This window comes from Phaenicophaeus curvirostris, chromosome 2, assembly GCF_032191515.1.
Source record: "Phaenicophaeus curvirostris isolate KB17595 chromosome 2, BPBGC_Pcur_1.0, whole genome shotgun sequence".
In the NCBI taxonomy this organism is placed as follows: domain Eukaryota; kingdom Metazoa; phylum Chordata; class Aves; order Cuculiformes; family Cuculidae; genus Phaenicophaeus; species Phaenicophaeus curvirostris.
This window is the reverse complement of record NC_091393.1, coordinates 5,678,934-5,706,744: the sequence shown is the minus strand read 5'-3', so window position 1 is coordinate 5,706,744 and position 27,811 is coordinate 5,678,934. Positions and strand designations below refer to the sequence as shown.

Here is a 27,811-nt window from a genome sequence, read left to right as displayed (position 1 = left end):
TAAAAAAATCCTTTGCCTTTCTGCTTCTCAGGTAGGTGTATTGAGATAATCCTCACATTAATCAGAAAGGTAGTTTGGCATTTCGAGTAGAGAAGCTGATGTCTAATAGATGAGGAACAGCAGAGTAAATCCTTGAGGCAACAGGCACTAGAGGAAAAGGGGCAACAAAAAAATCAACATAAAGTAGTATTGGAGGGAACACAGGAATTCAACTTGCATCCCTAGCAAAGTGCTGGCTGACTGTTACTCATTATTATCAGTTTATGGTTTCAGTCTAACACTTAAACTGGAAAACAAGCAAGTTGAGGATTTTATTCCCAGACATTACTACGTAAACTAAGTCCAAGCCTCAACTATGGCTCATGTGCTATTTGTTTGCTAGTTTACCTTACTATTCCTAATTCTATCCCAACAAACACCTGACAGCATGATTTCAGCAGTGCAGAGCACGCTTAGCCTTGTACAAGCTCAAAGCAGAAACAGCATTATTCCAACACAGTGTAAATTGGAGTCCCAAGCTCACAATTTCAGATAGGCTTTCAGGAATACCATTAGGTTTGGATTGCTTGTAACAACCTAACATAGCAGTGACAGCCACCTCTTTCCACTGTGACTATGTTCACCTAAATTTTTCCAAACCTTGCATTAGCCTGCACCTTGGGACATGGTATTGTCATTGCTTTCTTTCCCCTTCATTCCTCCATTTTCTCTTTCCAACTCCCCTGATAAGTGAGCAGTTACTGTGACTTTTGATCAATTGTTAGAAAACCAGCAAATATATGACTATGTGTAGCTATACCAACACAAATTGCCCTCCTAGAGCTTACATGAGTCTTTCATTGAAATTCACCCATAAAACAAAAAATAATAATACCTCTTCAATACAGAACAAAATATTCCAAAGAACAAATTCTATAGTAAATTTTGTAAAGTGCACAAAAATATTAATGGAAATATAAAAAACCAAACATTTTCTAGTGTCACCATGAAAACTTCTGAAACATTGTTAAAATTAAATCGAAGTCACCTAATGAGACTTTTTGGCTCTAATATATTGGCAGACAGCAGCAACATTTTTCATAAAAATTACATGAACTAAATATACGGTATCTTAGCAGCATAAAGTGTCCCCACAATTATATGCAATTGCAGGCCTAGTAAGCATAAACCTGACAAAATGTTACAAATGTAGTTTTAATTTAAAAGAATGGATTTCATGGAATCCTAGAGGTAACATTTGTTATTTTGTTTACACTGTGTTCTGGTAATAAACCAAACAATAACCAATCACTTTCCCTCCCTCTATCATTTCTCCCAAAATTGCACAGAGTACTGGAAAATTTAATCAAGTTATAAGATATGGCCACACTGAAGAAGCCATATTAAACTAAACAAAATTCAACCTAAAGCCTAAAAACAAATAATCCCAGAAAATAACAATCACTATTAAACAACTGCAGCTTCACACAACTGAGCGATGCTCCCCACACACATAGATGGAACTGGGTCGAATGCGCCGCCTTGTATGGCCAGGTAGCTGTGGCAAGAACTTGAAGTATTTGGGCATCAAGTCCAAGCATGCATCATGAAACTTCTTAATCCTCCAGTAGTAAATCAGTGGGTTCAGTGCAGACTTGAGGTAGCAGAGCCAAAGAAGCCAAGTGCTTATCTCAAAAAAGTTGTGCTTGTAGTAGAAGTGGCTGTTGAATGTGGCAATAAGGCTGTAAGTGGTGAAGGGCGCCCAACAGACTATGAAGACAAGGAACAAAATCAAGATGGTTGTGAAGGCACGTGTTTTAAAGCTCATATCAATATTCATCTGAAAAGGTCTCTGTAAGCTCATGAGACCAAGCTTGCTGGCCTGGCTGAGGCATATGCTATCAGGGTGGCTATGGATACGAACTGCATTGTGGCGGACAGTGTTGAGTATGCCCATAAAAGAATACAGCATTACCAGGAATGGAATAAAAAAAGAAATGAGCAAGATAACTATCACATAGGCTCGGTAACCTGGGCTTGTAGAGTAGCCAAAAACACACTGAGGTGCTCTCGAGGGTATCTGCAGATCAGGGTTTCCTACTGATAACGGAAAAGCAACAACAAAGGATGCCACCCAGGAAACCACAATCAGAATCTTTGCTCGGGAGGGGTTCAGTTTATCTTGCCTCTGAACTATGATAAGAAATCGGTCAATACTAATAATAAGAAGAATGACTACCCCCTCTATGACAAAAAGCCAAAAGAACATGGCAGAGACTCTGCAGAATATATCCCCAAAAATCCACTGAGTGGTAATGATTGTTATCAGAGCAAAAGGCATGTTCAGCACTGCCAGCAGCATGTCTGCGAAAGCCAGGCTTGCTAAGAGGATGTTAATTGCAGATCGCATAGCTGCCTTCTGGTAGACCATGAGGCAGACAACAAAGTTTCCAAAGAAAGAAACCAACAGGATAAATATCATAGCAGCAGAAAGAATGATCTGGAGTGGCAAACTCAAGCTCCTGAAAACTTCTTGTGATGGCAGGATAGCTGTAGTGTTTACCAGGAAAGTACTTCTCTCAGTAGTGAGCACAGCACCTGTACTATATCTCAATGGCTGTGTTGTGCCACTACGAAGCAAGAACTGGGGAGTGGTAAAATTCGTATAGGCATTCTCATAAACAATAAAAGTAGCATTTGAGGTCCCAGAGTGGGCCACCGTCAATGTTGCTGAGAAAACCATTGCTTCAGGAGAAATGAAAGCGAAACTGAAAGTCTTCAAGGCATTTCATCTTGTTCAGGCAGTATCTTATTCCTGGTCATTTTACAAATCAAAATTCAACATCTTAAAGTGTCAAAGTTCTTAAATCCATGTCAGTACTTCCATCTGAAAAAGAAGATAGAAATTTAAACAAACAAAATAAGACACTTTGAAAAAAAACGGAATCAAATGATCGCTCTGCTTTCTTTAATGATAAAAGAATCCTTAGTACATATTTATATTTCAGGTCAAAAAATTAACTTGAGCACCAGCCACAGTAATGTTGTAGTATTTGGTCTTTTCCTTATAGATCCTAATCCTGTAGTCTTGCTAGTACTGCACAATACTCGCAACTCGCCAAGCTGCTTTGTACTATAACCAAGACTGAAAAAACTTTTTGAGCTTGAAAACAAACAAACTTTATTAAAAGTGAATAAATCAAATCAGTATCTTTATTCTAATTTCATACTTTTTAAACCAATTTCATGATTTTTTTCTTGAAATTGCTTACAGCTGGAAGCTTTCATAACATTTCCAAATAGCTTAAATAGTATCAGTATCACCTACGTGCCTGTTTGGTAAGCACTCAAAGGCCCATCTATCTGAGCTTTCCTACATAATACAGAATCCTTGGGTTCACATCAGTCAGCAGCAGAAGATGTCTCAGAAAAAAACATGTAAAATTTGCCTAACTTGTTATTAATTAAATAACTTGTCCACAGAATTAAAGTATTTCTCAATTTGTTTTTCACTTAGTGACTTGACTCATATCAAGATATAGGAAACTAACTCTTCTTCAGCCACTACAACCCTTCCTCCTGCAGCAAGCCTCCCTGCTTTCACTCTTTCATTGGTCACATTTCTTTGTTAATTCATCTTGGTATCCCACATAATTTTACTGTGTGCTGCCTTTTTCCCTTTAAATCTAGTCCTTAAGCATTCTGCTGAGCTCCCTTTCTCATTACTATTATTCTGATATAATGCAACATAGACAAAGTGGGATCCCCTTCATTCATTCTGGATGACTGTAATAGTCACTTCAAGCTGGTTTTATGTTTTAGTCAGAAGAAGAACATAAGCAAATACAGGCATCTTCAGAGAGCGCTCTACCTCCTCCATCTCTGCACATGGCAAGAAGCTTGTGTTATTAATTCAAGAAGCTTATGTTTGATAACACAAACCTGTTTGCAAAATTTATACAAGCTCTGTTTGGTATCAACATCAGGCAAAGCAAAGCAAGGAAGAAACGATTTTACAAATTTACATACCAACCACACACCTCGTGGAGGATTAAAAGCTTACTCTTCCCCAGATAATACTTCACCAACAAAGAAATAAGACAACAAAGTCTAAGCTACGTTCCCAGGAGGAAATTCTAGTGATCCAAATGCAAGACTGCTCAGGCTACTGACAGGGATTCATCAAGGAACACCAGCACTGTGACCTGCTCCTCTTGCTTCAGAGAAAAGCCATTCCCTTCCTATCTGCAAGCTCAACATTGCTTGATGATTTCCAGGACATACCACCTTCAGCATTTTTCCTAGGACAAATGACTAACCTCTCTGTTCTCTTTCACTTCCAGTAGTATCATGAAGAGATATTATTATAAACATTCTAATTTCATTGAGTCATACAAATTACACTTGCTAGAGGTTTTCCTGCGTGAATGGTAGGGAATGTCAGAATTTTCTATTTTAGTTCATTATATTGAAAAGATTGTTAAGAGTATGCTAACACATGTACATTAAAATTTTTTCCAAAAATGCCAAATTGTTAACTTTATTCTATATTTTTCTTTTCTCTCCATTCTCTTTCTTTTTGATTTGTTTTTTTTTCTCTTTTATAGTAAGAAAAGAGAAAGCCTCAACGTTAATTACAGGCTAAAGCATATATAGTAGCTAAAACTTTTGTTTGGTCTTTACAAAGCTATCCTTTACTAGTCGTCTTTAACATATAATTGTTAAAATAAAATCTGTGTTACCAACAGCAGCAAGGTTAACACAGTAAGGATAAATAAACAAGGTTTTTAGTAACAAACATGAAAATCTTACCCAAAGTTCCACCAAGGGTTATGATTCCACAAGCCAGGAACACTGAAGAGGGAAGGATAATGTAGCGTTCTGCAGGGACTGCAAAAAATTCAACAAATAATTCTGGATTTAAAATCATGCAGTACAGCAAATTAGGTCCTACGGGCAGTATCTTTGAGAGCTCTGTCAGCAATAAGCCAGCAAAGTTAACTTGCATTTCTGATTCTTTCTGACAAGGTCTCTCCACTAAGGCTCTAAAAGAAACTAATATGCCATGAGATAAATGGAAAACCCTCTCACAGTCAATAATCAGTTTAAAATAGGAAACAAAAGGAAGAGTAGTTAGTTTTGCAGTGAAAAAAGGTCATCAGAATGATCCTACAAAGAAAATCTATACTAGGGTTCAACTTGTTCCACCCTTAGGAGAGGAGAGAGAAATGAGAAACCGTGACATTTGCTGATGATGGAACATAAACTGCTCTTCAGAGCAATTTAATAAAAACAAAAATCAAAGAGGTACAGTGGGATCCCATGACAACTAGTGACAAGCTAATAAACTGGAAGATAACATTCAGTATTGCTAGAGGTAAAGCTGTGCATGTATAGAAAAAAAAGGTTAGTATCAGCTATTGTGCAGCTAAATCAATAATTATCATCCAGAAGAAAAATAGATGTTCAAGTTTTGATAGTCTGCTCTAGGAAAACATCAGCCAAGTGTTCAGAATCATTAGCAAACAAACAGAGAAAAGCAGGAGCTATCTACATATACTGTATATTTATATACACTACCTGTTACAATACACATCCATGGCACCTCTTGTCTTCAGTACTATGGTTTGGTTCTCCTCCACCTGATCTCCATTCAAAAGGGACTGAAAAAAGGCATGACAGAGGTCTACAGAATTATTAGTGGTGCAGGGAAAGTGAATGATTGCTATGTCTCATAATACAAGAACAGGAAAAGCCAAAGCAATCACAAAATCCCAGAATGGCCGAGGTGGGAAGAGACTTCTGGACACCATTTTATCCAAACCCCTGCTCAACCAGGGCCACCTAGAGTCAGTTGCCCAGGACCATATCTAGATGGCTTTGCAAGTACCTCCAAGGACAGAGATTCAACAACCTCTGTGGGAGAACTGTGACAGTGCTTGAGTGCTCTCACATTGGAAAAAAGTATTTCCTGATGTTCAGGGGAACTTCTTTGTGTTTCAGTTTGTGCCCACTGCCTCTAGTCCTGTCACTAGGCATCACTGAAGAGTCTGGCTCTGTCCTCTTTGCGCCCTCCCTACAGATAAATCTATACATTGATAAGATCCCCTTGAGCCTACTCTGCTTCAGGCTGAACAGTCCCGGCTCTCTCAGCCTTTCCTTATAGAAGCAATGTTCCAGTCTGTTCATCATCTTTGTAGCCCTTCACTAGACTCTCTCCAGTATATCCACATCTCTCAAACTAAGAAGCCCAGAACTGAAAATTATAATTTCACAATTAATTGTGAAAATATTTACCACATGATGCTGTGGATGCCATAGAGCTTCTTTGGATTTAGAAGTCAATTTAGAACTTATTTCACATGGTCTTAAATACAGATGTCCATGTTAGGAAAAGGTGAATCACTCTCATGCGGCACTGACCACCTTCTGCTGACTGCAAAAGGTACATGGATTTCCAATTAAAATACAGATATTTTGAGTATACACGTAGTTACTTGACTAACTTTAAATATATACAAAAGAATTTGCTCACATAGGTTTAGTTTACAGGTCTTTGAACATATTCACGCCACACCACCTCTAAAATACAAAGTTCAGCATAGCCTGAGAGGATAACATACCATAGAAGCTCTAAAGAGAAAGAAATACAACTGCCAATGTTCAAGGTACAGAATCACAACTTTAGAAAATATTGCTTTATCATAAACTGTCCTCCTAAACAGAAGGAGCCAGACAAGGGAAAGGAAGAGCAAGCATGTCCTGAACCCTTAATTGACTCAAAAAGATTGTGCTACCCTGCATTTTTCAAACCAGTAGCATCCAGTATATAGCAAAGGACAAAGGACACACAGATGTCTATAGACTATTCCTAACAAAGCCAGAAAGAGATTAAGAAACGTGATGTATGCTCTCTCACCATCCCAGCTCTCTAAGTAAATTGTTAAGAGAAGAGTGACCTCATGCAAGCTGCTGCCTGGACCTAGCAAAGAGCTTAAAGTGGGAAGACAGCATTAATCATTTGGTTGTTGCATAAGTCCTCAGCCATATATCCGTTTCAGAAAAGACAAAAGAGTGAGTGGTGATCAGCTGTTGCAAAGATGACACCTAATCTAATAAAAGGACTACAGGCTTTGGATTCTAGGTAGAAAAAAACTCTTGCACCTGTGCTTGTTGCTTCCTGATGGTTTCCAGGCAGCACCCTTCTCTGTACTATTTTTATAACTCTGAGGAATGAAACCTCTGCGTACTACATACTGAATCTTCATGGTCAAATGGGTTTTGAAACTACACTTATCTAATCTGCTGGCAAGTTAGTTGCACTGTTTCTTGGCTATCATCCTTCGTAACAGTGACTGACACTTCAGGCAATAAATTCAAGAGGATCCCTTCTTTAGCAGTCATACAGAAGTTACTTCATTTAGGTTTTCAGGGTTTTGGTTTGTTTTTTTTTGTTGTTGTTTTTGGGGGGTTTTTTTGCTACTTGGAAGGCTCCAACCATAAGCATCCACATGATTATTAAACATCCACCTCCACCTCTTTCCACTCTTCCAATTTCCCCAAAATTATGTAAAGGCAATAATTCAGGCTGAAATAAAGGGGCCAATAAGATAACTTCACAGCAATTTCCATTTCAGTTCTCACTCCTTGAGAAAGACAGATCGTGTAATTTCAAAGCCAGAGTCATTGCTGAATGGTAATCACATAGCTTGTTAAAAGACAACTGTGCTTTGAGAGTTTAAACAGGTAATCTTATTGATGGTCAAAGTACTCAAGCAAGCGGCAGACACTTTTTTCATCACAGCATTCTCTTACTGATGTATATGTACTTTCACTGATTCTTTTCAGATGCAAAAATCTTCACACAATCACCTTTTCTCCATTTCAGTGCTGAAAATTACTGGGTATGCACATTTCCTCTTAAGCAAGGTTCTCACCCATATGCAACTTTCTTTTTATGGAACACAATATACGCAATTATTTCGATGAAGTACACACTTAAAGCTAAATATGACACAAATTTCATTCATCAAATATAATTATTGCTAGAACTATAGTGTCTTTTTTAACTGCCTTTGAAGGTAAAAGACTTCTGTTCAAACTTTGGATATCACGCTCAATCAGAAATAAAAGACTATATCTTATCTGTAAAGCCAACTTCAGTCAAAAACCAGTAACAGACAAATTTGGGAACATAACAGTACCATAGTAAGAGCTATGTTTAACGCTGGTCATAAGATACTATGAACAACTGCCAAAATGTTAAACAGTTTATTAAAGCTATCTGCTAGAAGTACACGTATATTCAGCACTGCCCAGCATTAAGATTTCATTCAGAAGTGATTCTTCTTCAGAAACCTGAAGCTAGCAGTGTGTGGTACAGATAACCTCTTTCTTGGGGATGTTTCCAATAGTCACAAATGGGAAGCTTCTGCATGCTTTATAGCTACTACCAGTGGTTTTATTTTGAAAGTAAACTTTGGCAAAAGTTATTTATGCAACATAAAAGGATAGAGTCAAAAAACATGAAGGCCATGGGCTCACTTTGTTTTCAAAAAACTGTGTTGAAAGAAAATATTCTAGTATGTGCTCTCTGACACCCTATTACAGTACAAAGCAACCCAGGACATACTCCCCTCTCGGTAAAAAAAGAGCATTGTTTCCCATGCCATTAAGCAGGGGCAGGAACATATTGCAATGGAATCCTTTCAGCTAAAGCCAGTGCAAAGAATGAGTCAGAGGACAGATCAGCAGGAACAATGTTCTTACCCAACTGTTCCTCCTAAAAGGAACTAGCAGTTTCAGTTTTAATACCTACTTGCATATCCTAAATTGAAACTAATCAACTACACTGCATGAGTAGATGACCCACAAAACTATTCACAAGAGGCATTACTTGAATTTTGGAAATTTTCCCTTTTTTCCATTCTATAAACACTCCTCTGGCAATTTTCATAGGAAAGTATGGTGGGAAACAGCCACCTCTCTTTTGGGTCATTAAGTAAAATTAATTGCCCTCTTGAGGATATTTCTTTCTGTCCTTAATTCAGAAAGCCATTAATTGTGAAGAAATGCCAGCCAAGGGAGTCATTATCACTATTCTAAGCTACAAATATGCACGAAGTAAAGAATAATTCTATTTTCTCAGCTCTTGGGAAAAATTATATTCTCAATTTGTAGATCACGTCGAAGGACTTCAGCAGTTCTATGTTCATTTCTAGTACTGCCATAATAGTCCCTCTAATTTCTAACTTTCCCAATAGCTCAATGGTTATATTAAACATATGCACACTGAAGAGCTGATTCAATACTGTGATACCTAGAACAGTCATCACTGAATTAAAAGTATGTTTTCAATAATATTTTCATAGTCTGTATTTAGTTATTAATATTCAACTAATAAGTTGGAAGCTTTCTAAACATTTTGGTTCCTAAATTTTAAGTGGACCTTTGGATTACACATGCAATCAATACATGTCGTTTGACAAATTAAAAATAAATAAATAAGAGCATACCAATCCAGACAGGCTTCCATGAAGAGCAGGAATTAGAAGTCATCTTGTGCTGTTCTGTTCAGCAAAGCATTCCCTTTCCAGAAAACCTGTCCAAAAAAAAAAAGGGGGGGCATATTTACACTTAAGGCAGGGCAAGATCAGAAAAGCAAAAGTTTTTCCTATAATAAAACTTTATTTTTATAGGGACACATAGAATAGGCTGTGTCTCCTGACAAAAGGCAGATCACATGCCCTTTCTGGCAGAAGGTCTAGTCATGCAGGAGTAACACATCTAACTTTCATCAAGCCAAAGAGATACCGATCTATCTTGCCTGTGCAGCACAAGAACCTCACAATTTAATACTAACATTTCCCAGGACTGTAGTAGCACCTTGGTTTAGATCTCATTCAGATCCGTTCATCTGATTTGTTGTCAAGCACACAGTAGTTAGCTGCCATAAGTCTTATTGGCTCTATTAAAATACACGCATTTAAACATCAGGATCCAGACATTAGACCCCTAAAGCCTCTCAGTAAAAACATCACTTAAATCCACTGGGTGCTACTGAACATCACAAAGAAGTTGAATAAATCTTCCCCAAATGGCAATGATATTAGCATAAAAGTATTAGAAAAAACGAAGGGCAAGAAAACAGGTCTGAAGAGGAAGAATAAACCATAAAAGCTTCAATGCAGGATCTTCAGCACTTCCTTTACACACTCTTGTACCAATCAGCCCTCAGCACAATACTATTATGTAGTTAAAATGATTTCTGCAAACTGGACCTAACATAGCTAAAGAGCTCATATTCCATCATTACATACCTGTTGCTAACTGAGAGCATTAATTTTCAATGTAGCTTTTCCATATACATATATATAAAAACACTTTTCTATATAGAGAGAATTTCAGAGCCCTGAAAGCTGTTTGTCACACTAAAAGATCCAGCAACCCAATTTATTTCTAAATACTGTTTATATGGAAAAATCCAAAGAACAAAGACATGGGACACAGACACTTTCACATGCAGGGTTTTAAAAGGCTATAAGTCACCTCTGCACTGAGGCATAAGGTGGAAGTATCCTTCAGGCACAAGTTTGTAAATAAATGTTGTACACACGAGTTGGAGAGCAAACCAGCCAATGAGTTTACAATGACCTCCAACGGGGAGGCAAGAACAAACTGTCCTTTAACACCAGGCATAATGTCCTGGTTCCTCCAATCACTGGAGTGCTGACTTTCTGTATCCGCGACTAACTTAACATGGACTTCAAACACCTAAAACGTAAAGCCTGATTCATCAAACTAGCACCTGCTGAAAAATTTCCCTTCTGCAGAACAAACCCATTATTTAGCCACAATGAAAGTCAGTGTCTGAAAGATTTTCCTGACAACGTATTAATATAAATTATTTCCTTTAGCACAAAATTATATGCCACTCAACAAGGTTGGAATAAAAAATACAAGTCTCATTTAGTTTTGTAGAAAAGAAACTAAATATACCCATTAGATTATTACAGACTTTAAGCACTTGGTTAGCTCCCTCTTACTGAGGTATTATGATCTTCCCTCTTTGGCTTTCAGAGGTGTCAAAGAAACGAGCAGGTTTGCCAGCAGGCAGAAGACACTGCCAGGAACTTGGACAGATAAAACAGATGACAGATCTTCCCACTAGACAAACACATTCTCTGACATAAGAATGATTTCTTCTCTCTACTTATGTGTTTACAGAAGGTGTTTCCAACTCTCATTAAAAGTGCCCTTTAAATCAATTTAGAAATGCATCTGAAACATCACCATAAACTAGAAAGTTCTTCCCCTTCAAGACTCCAAGAAAGGAAAAAAATAAAAGTACATTTTCTAACTAAATCTGGAAAATGTTACTAAATTTAAGTACCATGAAGAGTTTGCTCTTAACTGGATAGGATGCTCTGGACGGTTTTCTGTTGGCAATTAGGGGTTAACACTGTTTCCAAAAAACACTCCTCTTCCCCTCTCATATAAATGATTAATATATTTTTCTACAAGCCTTTTTTCATAACCCTGCAATGAAATTTGAATGCAAGGATTCCTGTACCTGCAAGGAGTTCTAGTGATTGCAACCTTGATGATACAGGCATTTAGAGCTGGTAGAGCTACTGATAGTCCTGACCTCTTTCTCATTCACCCACTGTTTCTGAACCCTGAAGCAGAAGGACTGACCTGGACTAAAACAGACCCTGGAAAGCAAATTTCTGGCCTGAAGATGTTGGGGCGCACAGATCAAGGATAAGATACCATAAGCTTTAGATTTGGCTTCCATATCCTAAGAGGTATTTTCTTCCAAGACAGTGCTGTGCCATAAGCAAAAACACCACAAAAATTGTAATTACTGATAATCTTGGAGGAACTTCTATCTTATTAGGTCTATCTCCACTCCCCAAACCAGGAACTGTGATTTCCAAAGCAATTAAACAGTGGAACTAAAATCTTAAAACCATTAAAATCTTAAACACCATCAAGCTTCAAAATGTTTCCCACAAGCATTTAGATCAAGACTTAGCAACAAGCTAGAGAGGTCTCAAAAATATTATAAAATGTTTTCAATATACCATTGCTTTTCAAATGAGTCATAACTTCGTTAAGTACTTCACAGACAGCTCTCTACATCTAGTTGCACGTAGTTCATGGCTATTTTTTAACAACTTTTCTTAACACTTTCTTGGGATAGTAAGTCAAACCATGGGCAAAAATAAACAATACTGAAAGCTTCCTTTCTTCACCAAAAAGTCAGCCAATCAGAAGAAAACAGGCAAGCAAAAAAGTCTGTGTTTAGTCAGAAAGCTTTAAGAGTGGTAGTAAGGCTACGTTGGCTCTTCAAATAGAGCAACTTCTCCAGACTATTCTGAATGGATGATTTGAGTTTTTTTGAAGATATTTCACCTTTTTATACCACACGGTAAAGATCTAAACGCTTCTTCTATTACATCGCACTAACCTCCTCCATAGTGTCGCAATACACCTGATATACATGAAATGAAGTAACCACTTCTTAATAGTAATCCATGTCACCTAGTTGTTTTAACAGCTTCAGAATTATTTTTGTCTTGTGACAATCAACCAGAATAAGACTTTCAAGACAGCAACTGTTTCTGAGAAACAATCCTAGATAGAAATCTGTTCATCCTAGAGATCAAAAAAAGACAGTTAAATTTAATGTTCCCATTTGGACAACTCTCAAGGTGAAATGACATATTACAGACGTTCTGAGCTTATGCAATACAGGCACTAGCAACTTCTGTACAGACATGGAACACGCATCACTAACAGCTACAAAATTTTATTAAATTCACAGGCAAAAAATATTTAAATGAGTCAATCTGGCATTTTTTAAAGTATGGTGTTTTGTTTTAGTGCAATACAAGTGATTGCTACTTCTATTTTTTCTGGATTTTTTGTAACAATGCAAAGCAAATAAATACAGTTACCAACTGAAGCATTCAAAAGGAATTGTTCCTGCAAGGATTTAAGTACCTTATAATTCCCTACTACAAATAACCTGACAGTTAATTGAAGTGATTTTGCAATACTCCATGGTTTTGTGCTGCTTGGGAACTTTTAAAAAGTAAGTAGGCCAAATGAAAATCTCACATGGATAGAGTTACAGCAGTTCCTAGTTAACAAACTTCATGTTTAAGAAAGGCTTCTTTCCATGGAAAAGTTCATTCAGAAATAAAAGTGAGGGATTTTCACATTATTTAAAAGAAAATAATTATTACTTCAAAAAAAAAAAAACCAAAAACACAAAGCAAAAAAAACCCCACACAACACAAAAAAAAAGCCAACAGCAATAAGAAAACAACCAAAAAAAAACCTAACCCAAAACCAAAAAATCCCTGAACCTAGAAAGAGAATTATTACCTCACTAAGAAGAAGCCACGCATCAATTCCTGTTATCTTCCACTTAGGTAGCTCAAGATCGTATTTTCCTACTTAACCAAAGCTGCTTATTCAACTCATTTTGCAAATAATATCAGAGTGGTGTTTTAGCTAAAGAGAAGTTTATTTGGTCTCAATTTCAATATGAAATTTATCTTGAGAAAATACTGCACAGAATTTATCATCTTGCATGCAGGATAAATCTAAATAGAAGGTTGGTTCTACCAACTACCTGTAAATACTTTAAACCCTTTCTCAGACTTCCATTTCATATATATCTCATGAACTATTTTCATTTGGCAAGTTTTTATCATCTTCAGTCTTAAAAAGACATTTCCAGATCTCCTTTTTGTTACATATGTAGCTAAGGCAAGTTTCTGAAGCTCTACAGACTCAGTCCTGCAGCCTGTTCTCCTCCCATCTCACTTCTATTCCCCTTCTTCTTACACAAACATAGCCTGAGAAACTCATGGATAACTAGTTCATGTCGGTCCCATTTTCACAGAATCACTAGGTTGGAAAAGACCTCCACGATCATCAAGTCCAACCACTCCTACCAACCCACTAAACCATGTCCCTGAGCACCTCAGCCACCTGTCTTTTAAATACCTCCAAAGATTTTGAGTAGATACACCCCATAGAAAGTATGTCTGAATGAAGCTATAACCACTTGCTCATACACTTGAATTTACACCCTCATATGCATGGGATACAGCTTCAAAACAGCAGACCAGACTCTTGCATTACGTTCTTGCATTGCCATTCACTGTCTATCTGCTATCACCACATTTTTTAGAAGCGGGTGCAATTCTAAATATATTCCGTCTAGATACAGTCTAGTCATTTTTTTAATCTTAAACCACAACTCATACAATGCTGAGAACATGGATACCATCACCAGCTCTAGTATTTCAGTTTCCAAGCCCATCAAGCTGCAAAGAAGGGACTTACGCTTCTGTCAATCTGCTTGAGGGTAGGGAGACTCGCCAAAGGGATCTGAACAGGCCAGACCAATGGACCGATATCAACAGCATGAAATTTAACAAGGCCAAATACCAGGTCCTGCGCTTGGGGCACAACAACCCTGTGCAGTGCTACAGATGAGTGGAAGAATGGCTAGAAAGCTGCCTAGAGGAGAAGGACCTGTTGGCGTTGCTTGACAGCCAACTGAACATGAACCATCAGTGTGCCCAGGTGGCCAAGAAGGCCAATGGCATCTTGGCTTGTATCAGAAATGCCGTGACCAGCAGGTCCAGCGAGGTTATTCTGCCCCTGTACTCCGCACTGGTGAGACCACACCCTGAATCTCGTGTTCAGTTCTGGGCCCCTCACCACAAGAAGGATGTTGAGGCTCTGGAGCGAGTCCAGAGAAGAGCAAGGAAGCTGGTGAAGGGGCTGGAGAACAAGTGTCACAAGGAGTGGCTGAGGGAAATGGGCTTTGTTTAGCCTTAAGAAGAGGAGCCTGAGGGGAGACCTTATTGCTCTCTACAACTACCTGAAAGGAGGTTGTGGAGAGGAGGGAGCTGGCCTCTTCTCCCAAGTGACAGGGAATAGGACAAGTGGCAATGGCCTCAAACTGCGCCAGGTGAGGTTCAGACTGGATATCAGGAAAAAATTTTCACAGAAAGGGTCATCAGGCACTGGCAGAGGCTGCTCAGGGAGATGGTGGAGTCATCATCCCTGGAGGTATTTAAAAGATGGGTAGATGAGGTGCTCAGGGACGTGGTTTAGTGGCAGATATGAATGGTTGGACTAATACATGGTTGGACTCTCTTACATTAGAGACCCTGGGAAGTGGGAGCATTCACATCCTGTCTATAAGCTTTTAAAAATCTGAGGTTTGCAGGTATTTCAGGCTATTTAGAATTATTTCTGCTTTCTCCTTGTCCAGTCAGTCCATCTTAGCAATGGCAGTAGGTGCTGCCTGTCCTCTGGACTCAGTCTACTTTACTTACTCAGTCTACTTACACCTATAGCAACATGCTTAGCTAGAACGGCTCAGCTATGCTTGCCCTTTTCTGTGGCCAGAAAAAATTCTGTTGTATCAGCCAATAACCCTGGTTTGGAAACTTGATACATTTTCAGCAAAAGCATTAGAAAAAAAGAGCCAAGGTCTCTGCTTGGGCAGAGCAACTATTAAAACCAGAAATTATTTAATTTGCTCTGAATAACTGCATATAAGTAAATCAAATAGGTATAATATAGATGTTAAACATCTTATATGTGTAGTTCAAAATGTGTAAATTCACATCTGTAGTAGCTTTGTTCTTTCTCACAGACTCCAAATAATCTCAGATTACTTCGTACTCCCAGTTTTTTAGTAGGACCATACTGCTGCCAGGTCTTTGCTACACCATTATCTATCCACTACTAAGTATTTTTAATCATTAATTTAATGATTATTTTAGGATCTATTTTACTGTACAGCTTTTGTCCCTTTTCTAATTTTAATAGCAAATTTCTGTGCAGTGACCCACACACCAGGTGGTCTGAGTGGGAAGTTTACGTACCTTCTGTAAATACTAACAAAGCAATGAAAACTAAGGAACCGTAAAATAAAGGAAATGAACTTCTCATGGCATCATCAATTTATCTACCCACCTAAATGAGTTTAAAATACCAGCTTCAAGCAGTATGATGTTCTAGGGACACTCAGCTGCCACTTCATTTATAGTCTGTTTCCTTAGCAACATCATAATCCATCTGGCTGCAGAAATCTAAATTCCCAAACCATATCCCACCCTGTACACCGGAAATAGGCTCAAAACCATTTATATTTTAAACAGAAAACAGTCATCGTGATTAGTGACCATATAAATTAATCTGGAAAGGCAGTAACGTTCTTAACAGACACACAAACTCTCCCTGCTTTAGCACGAATAAGTGATTCACATACTGATAACAGCACACAGCCTTTGGAACTTCTGGTGTTGCAATAGCATCTCCTTCCTGACGCTACAGTCCTAAGCAAAGCTGCTGAAGACCTAAGCCCTGGCTCTTTGAGGGAGAGATCTTGTATATCATCTTCCACCAAGTTTCAGAAACAAAAACATTTTTCTCATCTTTGTTCTGCCATGCCCAGCTGAAGAAGCCTGCAGAACTGCACAAGGTCTATTTGTTCTCTTAAGACTTTTCAAACAGAAGTAGTTGGAAAGACCTAGGATACAACATTATTAATAGCAGCCAAGAAAAAACAATGGAAGTGAATCACATTAGGAAGTAGAGCCATATGTCTTAAAAACACTGACTTTTCAGGTTTTTGCATCTAAAATCATAAACATCACCCGTAAAATTACACTAAAAATCCAGCCCCCAAAAGCAACTTCTAAACATTAAGAGCACAAAATTCACAAATCTAAAATATTCAGGAAAGCCAATTCAAAGACTGGAAGGTAACAAGCAACCCCCCAATGCCATAGCCAAGCTAAAATGAAAGTTGATGCCATCAGGCCTTCTACCACCAATTCAAATGGATAGAACTGAAAATGGTAGAATGCACCTTAACCACATACCAATTTGCCCAAATTTGGCAACTCCAGTCTGGCAAAGGAAATTCATTTCCTACCCAACAGGCAAATTAATCATTTACGTAGAGCAGAACAACCTCTTCATTGTCTACATCCCACAAAGACCCATCAACAGCAAGCCAGAATGATTTCGCCATGCAGTCAACCATTTCACTGATAAGTCAGGCAAAGCTGTGCAGGTTTACGTGTACAGCAGCGGCATACAAATCCATACTTCCTGACCTGCTGATAGCAACTGAAGAGAGATTTGAGCTTTCATAACTCAGGATTCTCCTCAGGCAAAGAACCAAGTGGCATTTCTCACTGTTATTCATTGTCTAGCATCCCTCTAGGTAGTACTAAACACAGTAGCACTTACTCTAGACCCATAATACTTCCCACAACAAGTCCCAACTGATTGCTGACTATAACCAACATTTCTTAGATGCTTTGGTGGTGTGCTGGTTCCAAGAAAGAACACGATTGACTATATAAGAGAAAAGCAATGACAGGTCTTCACGTCTTTTCTCTCAGGTGAGGGAAGAAATGGGTCAAATTCACAAATACTAGTCTAAAATCACTTTTAAGTTTAATCATATATATGTTACATGAGGGATCACGTTAAGTTCTCATGAAGCAGACTGTTAATCAACTGAAACAAATAGTTGATTATGTACATTTTGGAAAATAATTTTCAAAACTTTCAAATTTTCAAATAATCAGTTTAATCTTCATAATGTAGACAACAGCTCTTTGAAATATTAAGAGCACAGTAGTGTTGCAGTACCCAGACTAGCTTAGTAGCGAACTGGGGAGACCTTTTGGCAATGTCTGTCAACTTTAATAAAGTGTTCATTAATATGAACCCCTACCTTAATACCTTAAGGAAGGCTGTTTCTTTATTAGCATCTGGTTTTACACACACACACACTTAGTTTCTACTAAGGCTGAGACCAGTCTGGTCTAATTTCAACACAACTTGGATGTAATCACATAAGCTTAGTCAGCAGTCACATAGAACATGCATTTCTGGGAACCAAATTCACCTAAACCGTTTCAGTTACCTACTTCAATTATCTTGTTTCTTACTACTCTATATGAACACCATACTTCAATGTACCTATATTGGTCTGCATATATCTGTACTGCTGAAACAACCGATTCAGATGTGTGCTTCTACAAAAGAGCTGCATAATGCTTAATAGGTGCATTCCACGATTCTGTAGTTTCAGAAATCTACAGAAATTGACCTCCACTCACCGAAGGTTAGGATGCTCAGCGTGCTCTGGAGCTTCCCAGGAAACACAAAGCACCATAATGGAATTGAGATCATCCATCTTTCTCATCATTTTATAAGTGCAAAACCTTGAAAGACCACCAAAGCGACTGATCAGTCCCTGAACCAATGCCTAATTCTTACCCATTTATACCACCATCAAGAAATGAAGAATGTGATCAATTATTCAAATAGCTGCACATGCAGAAACTGAGGTAGACTTCAAAAACAGTGGGGAAACTGCAGAAATACACAGGGGCTATTACATTTTCAGCCCTGCTGATAATACCTCAAAGAGTATCACTATACTGCAGTGTTCTGTGGACATACTTTTTCAAGTCTGTCATTTGTGGTGGCCTTGAAAACATACATTTAGTCCAGCTCATATGGATCTAGCAGTTTAACAGTAGAAGTGCTGTTACCTGAGATTTCATTTTCTGATTTGATATTTCCAGAACAGATGAATGCAGTTAGAACTTGCCTTCTTATCTAATCAAAACGAAGGGAATGGGGAGGGAAAAGGTTCTTCAGTCAGCAAATACACTTAGCCCCATGTCTAGCCTCACAACAAATGCAATGGAAATTTCTTATGTCAGATACAGGTGTCCCGGTACCAGTAAGGCATAGCACAACCTCTCCCTGTTATAAATATTCTGAATGTGACTTTATGAGTCAGTACTGATAATGCCAAATTTCTTTCAAATGTCACCTCCTTATCATAACTGACACACTTGGAGCCTGAGCAGACATGCTGAATGAATTCAGTAGTGTTAAGGATGGAATGAACTGCTCAGCTCTAGTTTCAAATCAGAAATAAGGCAAAAGGTGGGAGGCCCTACTGCTACGCAGTTGATTTTGCTACAAAAATAAACAGATTGTTCCTCTCCAGGCTATACACAACTTTTTCTAGTGCGTCCAATACAAGCACACAAAGAAAGGTCTGGGATACCAGTGTGCATGTGCGCATTTGTGCAAACATAACATACGTTCCTTCAATGTTTCATGGCATGTCTTTGGCTAGATGTGGGAGGTTTGGTGGGTTGGAGATTTTTTTCACTTTGTTTCTTAAAATCATTTTATAATAAGAGGAAGCACAGGAAATGTGGATACCAACACAGTTTGAAAGTGTTATCTGCACTTTGGAGTTTATACACACACAAGCATATAAACACACAGTTAATGATACAGGAATCCAAGTATCACAAATACATTATGTGCACCTATTTCTAAATGCATTCACAAATTTAAGACTCCAGAAAAAATGCCTAGAGAAAATTCAGAATTGACAACTGACAGAAGAGTCTAAATCAAAATGATCAAGTAATAAATGCTTGTTGGAATATTATCTACTGAAGATAATAATTTAATCAACATAAAATATGTGTTTTCAAATTATTTCTCAAGTCTTTGACAAAGTCGTCTCCAGATATCATACTCTTCTATGATTATACACAATGATCCTTGTACAATCCTTTGAAAGGGATAATTTTGTGAATTACAGTACTGATGCAGAAAACTAGCAATAACCATTTCTAAGCAGTATGAGGTTTTATAATTCTAGCTAAGACAGCTTTAGAAAGACAGGATTATTATTTTGCAATCTGCATCAAAAATACACACTTTTTCTCCCCCTTTGTTGCAAAGTTTTCCCCTTGTGCTCAAAGCAACCTAAACCGAACACCTTGTTTGTCAACTTTTTCCTATTGCTTTTTTCCCCTTTTCCTGTTTTTAAAATGAGGAGTTCACTTGCACAATATAGTGAGGTGATAAATATGAGGTCCAACACAAAAAAAACCCCCCAAGACTGTGCCTGTAACTCTTGTTATTTAAAATATTAGGAAGATCAACTACAAGCACCTTCAAAATAGTTCCCTTCTGAGTTGACACACAGCTGCATACGATGCTGCCAATGTTCAACACAATTCCAAAGATCATTTTCTGAACAATTGGTGAGGATCTCTATCATTTTTGCTTTCACATCTTCTGCTCACAAACAATGGGTTCCTTTGAGCACCATCTAGATCTTTGGAAAGAGGTAGAAATCACGGGGGGGCCAGGTCTGGAGAATAGGGTGGGGTTTTGCTTTCTCTTTTCCCTTCAATGCCCATAATAAGGCAGACACCTGCTGAAAAATACAATGCATGCTCACGTAGGAGAAAGAAAGGAAAAAAGCAAGGCTACCAAAACATTTTTATTGTATTCACATAAAAAAAGTAATTCAACTGATTTGATCAGCATGCTACTGAATAAGGCCTGCAAGACTGGCGATTGGCTGGAAAGGATTATTTGTGTGTGTGTGCATATATATACACACACATATACATATTCCTGACAGAAGTGTGTTATTAAGCATTGGCAGAGGGGAATATTGGTTTTAATGAGCACAAGAATCTCTTCTTGGAGGCCGATGGCAAAGGAAAAGGGACAAGGCACATAAGCTACAGCATGGCTAACTTTTCAATTAGGTCTTAGGAAAAAAAATCAGCAAGAGTGGTCAAATACTGGAACAGGTTACTCACAGAGACTGCAGAATCTCCATCCCTGGGGATATATTCAGAACTCAAATGAACGTGATCCTGAGCCACCTAAATTTCCATCTATCTCAGTGCTGAGCAGAGTGTTGGCCCTCATGACCTCCTGAGGTCTCTTCCAATCTCAGTTATTCTGTAATTGTCTGCTCTAGCCTCAACCCACTCAGGCTATAACAGAAATTATTCTTTCACCACAGCCTGTTAAATCTGAGTGTTGGATCTGAAAGGCCATTTCCCCTTTGCTTTCTCAGCCTGATCCACGTGCCCAACTGACCTGACCCATGCAACTAGAGGGCTATGAATTACAAACTCGGGATAAAATATTCTCACTGGCCAACTAAAGTGACTTGCAAGTAAAAAATACACAGAAAATCAACCAAGAGAAGCATCTGGTACAAAAATGCAGGAAGCAGCTGGGCAACAAGACAGCCCTGAAGAAACATGTCAGTAGGAGTAAAATACTACAAGGAAAACAGTAAAGTCACCACACAGCACTGCTCATTGGACAACAGAATGGAAACTAAGCCCCAAAATTTCACCACCCTCCTTAAGTCAGCTACATTATATTACATAAAAATTATGAGGCAACATAGTCATTTAATAATCCACATATAAATTCACATATTGATCATGACCTAGAGTTACAGTCTGAACAAGCATTTAGGTTTTAACTCTGCTAAGGACACAGGAAGTGATTAAAGAGAACCTAGGAAAAAATACTCCATTTGCTTTCGGGATTAAAAAAAGCACTGGGGAAATTGCACACCCAAAAATTATGTCAAAAAATGAATGCTATTAGGAGTTTGAAAGTCAAGCTCTGAAGACTTCAGAAATAGCAGTTATAGAAGTGTAATCAAACACTACAACACGGGCTTTAACTACATGACTAAAATACTACTTATCCACACAGAATCCAGCTTCCTTTAGAAAGCCCAGTGCTCAGCAAGATTAACAACTTTTCAAAACTTTGATTTCTCCACAATTATTGTATGTCACCATATCACATCATATTTAATCAACACAATTCAAACCTTGCTTTAGTATCTCCAAGGAGGAAAAAAAAAAAAATCAAGAAAGAGATGCAAAAATCATAACCATCCACTAATCTTGGTTTTCCAACCAGAAATCCTAAATGCTTTGAAAAAAAAAACAGATCCTGGATGGTATGAAGCACAGCTCCCAAAGGCCATATCATCACCATTTCAGTTTTAAATTTCTAAACACTTCTGCGCTTTTGTGGCCTTAACAATATTCTTTTAAGCACAGCTTGTGTATAATATACATGTAGATTGAGGTAAATTAGGTTACAGTAATGCAAGAGATTTCTCTAAGTGCCATTCAAACCAGTGGGACTCCTCAGACACTTCAACAAGTGTAAATACCTTACTGAACCAGTGCTTTATATAAAGGCAGAAGGATTACAAGAGGATAGCTCACCTTTCTCCCAAAGTATCTGTTGAAACATCTCCATGTTAAGATTAGTATTTTACAAGGTTTCACTGAAATGAAATGGACTGGCATTTCACAGAGACAAGCTGTCTGTTCGGGAAAGTACTTTAAAGCATTTACCAAGTCCCCCTACACAGGTCAGGTTTAGGTAAGTATCTAAACGTATCCTCAACTGGAAAGGGGGCAACTAAGCAATTTTCCTACTTAAGTTCCAACTGCGCTGCTAGCTAGGTTAGCAAAAAAACAGCTGCCAGCAAATAGGGCAATGGGTATAAACTGGAGAGGGGCAGATTTAGACTAGACATAAGGAAGAATTTCTTCATCATGAGAGTGGTGAGACACTGGAACAGGTTACAGGTTGTCCAGGGAACTTGTGGCTGCCCCATCCCTGAAGGTGTTCAAGGTTAGGTTGGATGGGGCCTTGGGCAGCCTGGTCTGGTCTGGTGGGAGGTGTCCCTGCCCATGGCAGAGGAGTTGGAACTGGATGATTTTTATGGTCCCTTCCAACCCGAACTATTCTATGACTCTATGAAATACAGAGAAAAAAAAATACACGGTTCCATTAAAGTATTTATGTCTACGAGAGACGGTGTGACCTGAAGTTTGACTTTTCAATCTGAGATTTCACTTGTGGATTCTTTGACTAGGATTCCTTAGATAAATAGTTACACTTCCTCTAGCCTTGCTTTCTTCATTTGTAACAATTAACTCTGACATCCTTTAGAATTACTTTGAAATTTATGTATGAGACTACTATGTGAGATTAACTACATGTACTAATATCTATAAAGCAAGCACAGACTAAAACACAAGGCACGTACACCATTTCATTACTGAACCAAATAGTGAAATACTGCAAAAACATGAACCAATACACATGCTTACAAAATGGTATGAAGTACACAGGCTTTGTTGCTAATTTCAGTGACAACAATGAGAGCAAGCACAGCAAGAGTGCACAATGAGTTAGTTTAAACAACATCTAGTCCCATAATTTTAACAGGCTCGTAATCTCTCCAGGCATCTAGAAGTAAATAATCTCCAGAGCATTTAAAAAATAAAAACCTGTTCTGCCCAACTTGTTACTTACAGAAAAAATAATTAGGAAAGTAGCAAACCAGCATAAGAACACAGGCTATGGATGTGTTCACATCTAGCCATCAGGACTACCAATGGACATGCACTTGGTCTGGGAGTACAATCCTAAACAAGCAGAATAAGTCAGGTAAGCTTTTCCCTGATCTTGGTTACTCCCCCATTATGGGCAAGTGGGAAAGCTACCAAGCCTTCACCTAGTCCCTCTTCAGTCACCTGCACAAATGAAGAAAAAAAGCAGCCCTGACAGTTCTAAGTAGCTGACTACAAAAAGCAGCATTTATACTGCCTGAGATCCCTAATACAGGGAAATTAAATCACTATCATTGAGTGCAGAGTCAGGAGAAGCTACCTAGTGTTACTGATAGACTGTGTCCACATCAGTAAATCAAGCAATGTCAGGAACTATTCCCAGGAAACAGAACTCATTCAGTCACAGAGGTCACAGGACTGCTACAGACTGGCTAACCTAGGCCTGCTACAATTCTCCCACGCTATTCTTGGGCACGATTTGAGATCTGACAGGGGACAGGAGCCAGTCCCAACCAGTAGCTTGTATTCAGCTATCCCATTGTAGAGGGGTACGTTTAACTAACTGGTAAAGAAGTGGTCATAATTTCTCCGGCCTTTGTCTGCTACTATTCTTAGAAGAAGACTTTAACGCAATGAAGTATACAAGCAGATCCTGATCAACATCACCTGACAAAAGTCATCTATACATTGTAGTATCCAAGAAGAAAATTAGAAATCAGTAGAGCTCATGGTGGTTTCTTCCTGATTCTTCTCAACAGGCAGACCTTGCATACCATCTGCTAATATTCACACTCTCATTTCTTTTCTCAGTTAAAAAAAAAAAAGAATCCCATACATTTAACATTTGCTTTTAAAGTAAGGACATTCTCTAATAAATGAATCATGCAAAAGAGCGTAAGAAGCCAGGTTTCTGAGGGCTGATCATTTCACAGGAAATATTTCAAATTAAAGTTACTTAGAAATTATTATTCGTCTAATTACTAGTCATTACCATATCTGTTTCTGTAAACTAAAAAAGTAATTACTAGCGAATCTATTATGTTATCCTGCAAACATAGTTACAGCAATGTTGGCAAATACATTTTCATAATAGATAACTGACCAAAAATAACAGTAAAAATACATTTGAGAACTAACAATACATGGCTATTCTGTGTTATCAATACTCTTTGAAATGTCTTTACAATTCCACATAGCTAGAAATCGTCTATTTAAAACTGCCCCCTTCATAATCTAATGCCTCTGCTGCCTTTGCTCTAGTGTCTGAAACATGTAAGATGTCCCACAGAAAATGCATTTTGTAAAACACATTTGCCACTATTTAAGCATTCATGTTTTAGTTAAGAATCAGCAACCCCTTTTAACAATCCTCTTGGGCACAGATCTAACTTGCCAGCTATATCTAGCTCTGACCATTTCAGATGTGTACATTATCTGCAGCTTGATGCATACCTACTGTTCCCTTGGAAAAGTGTTTTTAACATATGCTACGCTGTGCACTGTGTATGTTCTTTACTGTATTTTACACTGTGTTATAATGCATTGTTATATATGTATTAGTACACACTGTATCGTAAAAGAAGTGTTGCCAGAAGGGTGAGGGAGGTGATTCTGCCCCTTTATTCCTCTCTTGTGAGACCTCACCTGGACTATTGTGTCCAGTTCTGGAATCCTCAACATAAGAAGGATATGGAACTCTTGGATTGGGTCCAGAGGAGGGTTACAAAGATGATCTGATGGCTGGAGCACCCTCCATATGAGGTCAGGCTAAGAGAGTTGGGCTTGTTTAGCCTGAAGAAGAGAAGGCTCCAGGGAGACCATAAGGTCTCCTTCCAGTACCCAAAAGGGCTACAAGAAAGCTGATGAGGGACTGTTCACAAAGGTTTGTAGCAAGAGGGACTGGGGGCAACAGGTATAAACCGGAGAGGGGCACATTTAAACTAGACATAAGAAAGATTTCTTCACGAAGAGAGTGGTGAGGCCCTGGCCCAGGTTGCCCAGGGAAGCTGTGGCTGCCCCATCCCGGGAGGTGTTCAAGGCCAGGCTGGATGGGGCCTTGGGCAGCCTGGTCTGGTGGGAGGTGTCCCTGCTTATGGTAGGGGGGTTGGAACTGGATGGGCTTAAAGGTCCCTTCCAACCTAAACTACTCTATGATTCCATGATCTGACTTTTAAAACTCAAGCATGAAGACAACAATGGGGAACAGCCAAATAAAAACTACAGAGTCGTTTAAGGAGAAAAAAACAAAACAAAACACTCATTGCTCTTCGTTTTCTTAACCGAGACGGTTCTTGCTCTCCGGGAGCGGAGCGGCTCCCCAGCGGGCGCACCGCGCCAGGCACCGGCAGGTTCCCCGCTGCCCGCGAGTTCCGCGCAGGTGGCCGCGGGGCCCCAGGGGCGGCTTCCGAGCGCGCCCGCAACTCCGGGGGCCGCGCCGGGACCGCACACGCACCCCCACACACCCCCCTCAACAGCGCCCGGACCCGCCGCCGCCGCAGCGACACCCCCGCGCCCGCCCGGGGCCGCCAGCGCCGCCCGCCGCCTCCTCGGAGCGCCCACCCCCGGGCCGGCCCAGCCCGCGGGTCCCTCCGGAGCTGCGGGGAAGCAGGCGGCGGAACCGCTCCGAGTTCTCCTCGGTCCCGGCTCCGACGCCGCGCCCCCGACCCCCCCCCACCCCGCCGCCTCCTCCTCCCGCGCCGCTCCGAACCGCCGCCCCGCTCGGGTCAGGCTGCAGCCCCCTCGCTCACCTCGCGGCGCGGCCGGAGCCCCGCGGCGCAAAGCGCAGCGCAAGCCCATCCCTCCGCCAACTTTCCAGAAGCCGCCGCAGCGGACGGGCGAAACAAAAGCTTCCGAGCCGGGAGCACGAGAAGGAGGGAGGGCGGCCCGAGCGGGAACGCGAGGGGCATCGCTCGCTCGCCCGCCCAGCCCCGCAAAAGGAGCGCAGCCCCCCCAGCGCCGCCTCCCCACCGGCTTCGGCGGCGACTCCGCGGCGCGGCCGGAACGAGGCTCAGGCGCGCGAGCCGGCGTCCCGCCCCGTAAGCCGAGCCCGCCGAGGCCCCGCCCCCCGGGGCGCGCGCACGCTCCCCCAGCCCTGCCGCCCCCGCCCGCCGGGGGGCGCTCCCCGGGCTCCCGTGAAGTTCACGGAATCGTAGAATCATAGAATCATAGAATAACCAGGTTGGAAGAGACCCACCGGATCATCGAGTCCGACCACTCCTATCAAACACTAAACCATGCCCCTTAGCACCTCGTCCACCCGTGCCTTAAACACCTCCAGGGAAGGTGACTCAACCACCTCCCTGGGCAGCCTCTGCCAGTGCCCAATGACCCTTTCTGAGAAGAATTTTTTCCTAATGTCCACCGTGACCCTCCCCTGGTGGAGCTTGAGGCCATTCCCTCTTGTCCTGTCCCCTGTCACTTGGGAGAAGAGGCCAGCTCCCTCCTCTCCACAACCTCCTTTCAGGCAGTTGTGCAGAGCAATGAGGTCTCCCCTCAGCCTCCTCTTCTCCAGTCTAAACAACCCCAGCTCTCTCATCGTGGTATGATTTGGGTCGGAAGGAGCCTCAAAGATCACCCAGTTCCAAGGCCACGGGCAGGGACAACTCCCACCAGACCAGGCTGCCCAAGGCACCATCCGATCTGGCCTTGAGCACCTCCAGGGATGGGGCAGCCACAGCTTCCCTGGGCAACCTGTGCCTCACCGCCCTCAGCGTGAAGAATTTCATCCTAATGTCCAATTTAAATCTCCCCCCTTCCAATTTAAAGCCATTCCCCTTCGTCCTGGCACTACATGCCCTTGTAAGTTGGAGACACCTCTTTTAAAAGCGTAGGTAAAAGAGACGCTGAAAGCAGGATGCAGAGGAGCTCCAAGCCTCCTGCGAGGCAGGGACAGCCAGTAATGCGCTTGGTGGTATTGGGGTCCTTGTGAACGTTAAGGGAAAATCAACACAAGATACCTTTCTAAGAGTTGTTCTGCTGATTTTATATATATACATACATATATATATATATATATATATATATATAAAACCCCATGACTGTCTACAACTACCTGAAAGGAGGTTGTGGAGAGGTGGGTGCTGGTCTCTTCTTCCAAGTGATCGGTGATAGGACGAGAGGGAGTGGCCTGGAGCTGCATCAGGGGAAGTTTAGATTGGACATTAGGAAAAATTTCTTCACAGGAAGCGTTATCAAGCACTGGAAGAAGCTGCCCAGGGAGGTGGTTGAGTCACCGTCCCTGGAGGTGCTTAAAAAACAGGTAGATGAGGTGCTTGGGGACATGATTTAGTAGTAGACAGGTACAGTTGATGTTGGTGATCTCTGAGGTCTTTTCCAACATAATGATTCTATGTTTCTATGAAAAATATAAGACTGAAACAAGCCTTTAAGTCTCCTTGTTGCCCACATAGATAACTCCATAACGAGGAAGATATGCCAAAGAGGGCATAGTTGCAACGTTGAGGTCACACAGTATGCGGTACTGGTAGCCACATCACCTCCAAACTGGTAATAATGTGACTGCTGGTGCT

The 27,811-nt window shown here is 40.2% G+C and overlaps 1 protein-coding gene across 6 annotated transcripts; it reads right to left on the bottom strand.

The window, feature by feature from the left end:
• On the bottom strand, nucleotides 1–26,115 carry GPR63 (G protein-coupled receptor 63). Of its 6 annotated transcripts, none has more exons than XM_069851167.1 (5): nucleotides 26,030–26,115; nucleotides 9,495–9,580; nucleotides 5,560–5,665; nucleotides 4,792–4,869; nucleotides 1–2,866 (listed from the first exon to the last, which is right to left on the bottom strand). In XM_069851167.1, the coding sequence occupies exon 5, from the start codon at nucleotides 2,720–2,722 to the stop codon at nucleotides 1,463–1,465; it is 1,260 nt and encodes a 419-aa protein (XP_069707268.1). In that variant the 5' UTR covers nucleotides 2,723–2,866; nucleotides 4,792–4,869; nucleotides 5,560–5,665; nucleotides 9,495–9,580; nucleotides 26,030–26,115; the 3' UTR covers nucleotides 1–1,462. The 6 variants fall into 6 exon arrangements, with proteins under 6 accessions (XP_069707268.1, XP_069707272.1, XP_069707267.1 ...); XM_069851171.1 differs by having other exon boundaries at nucleotides 5,560–5,642; XM_069851166.1 differs by having other exon boundaries at nucleotides 4,792–5,665.
• Nucleotides 26,116–27,811: the final 1,696 nt, after the last annotated feature.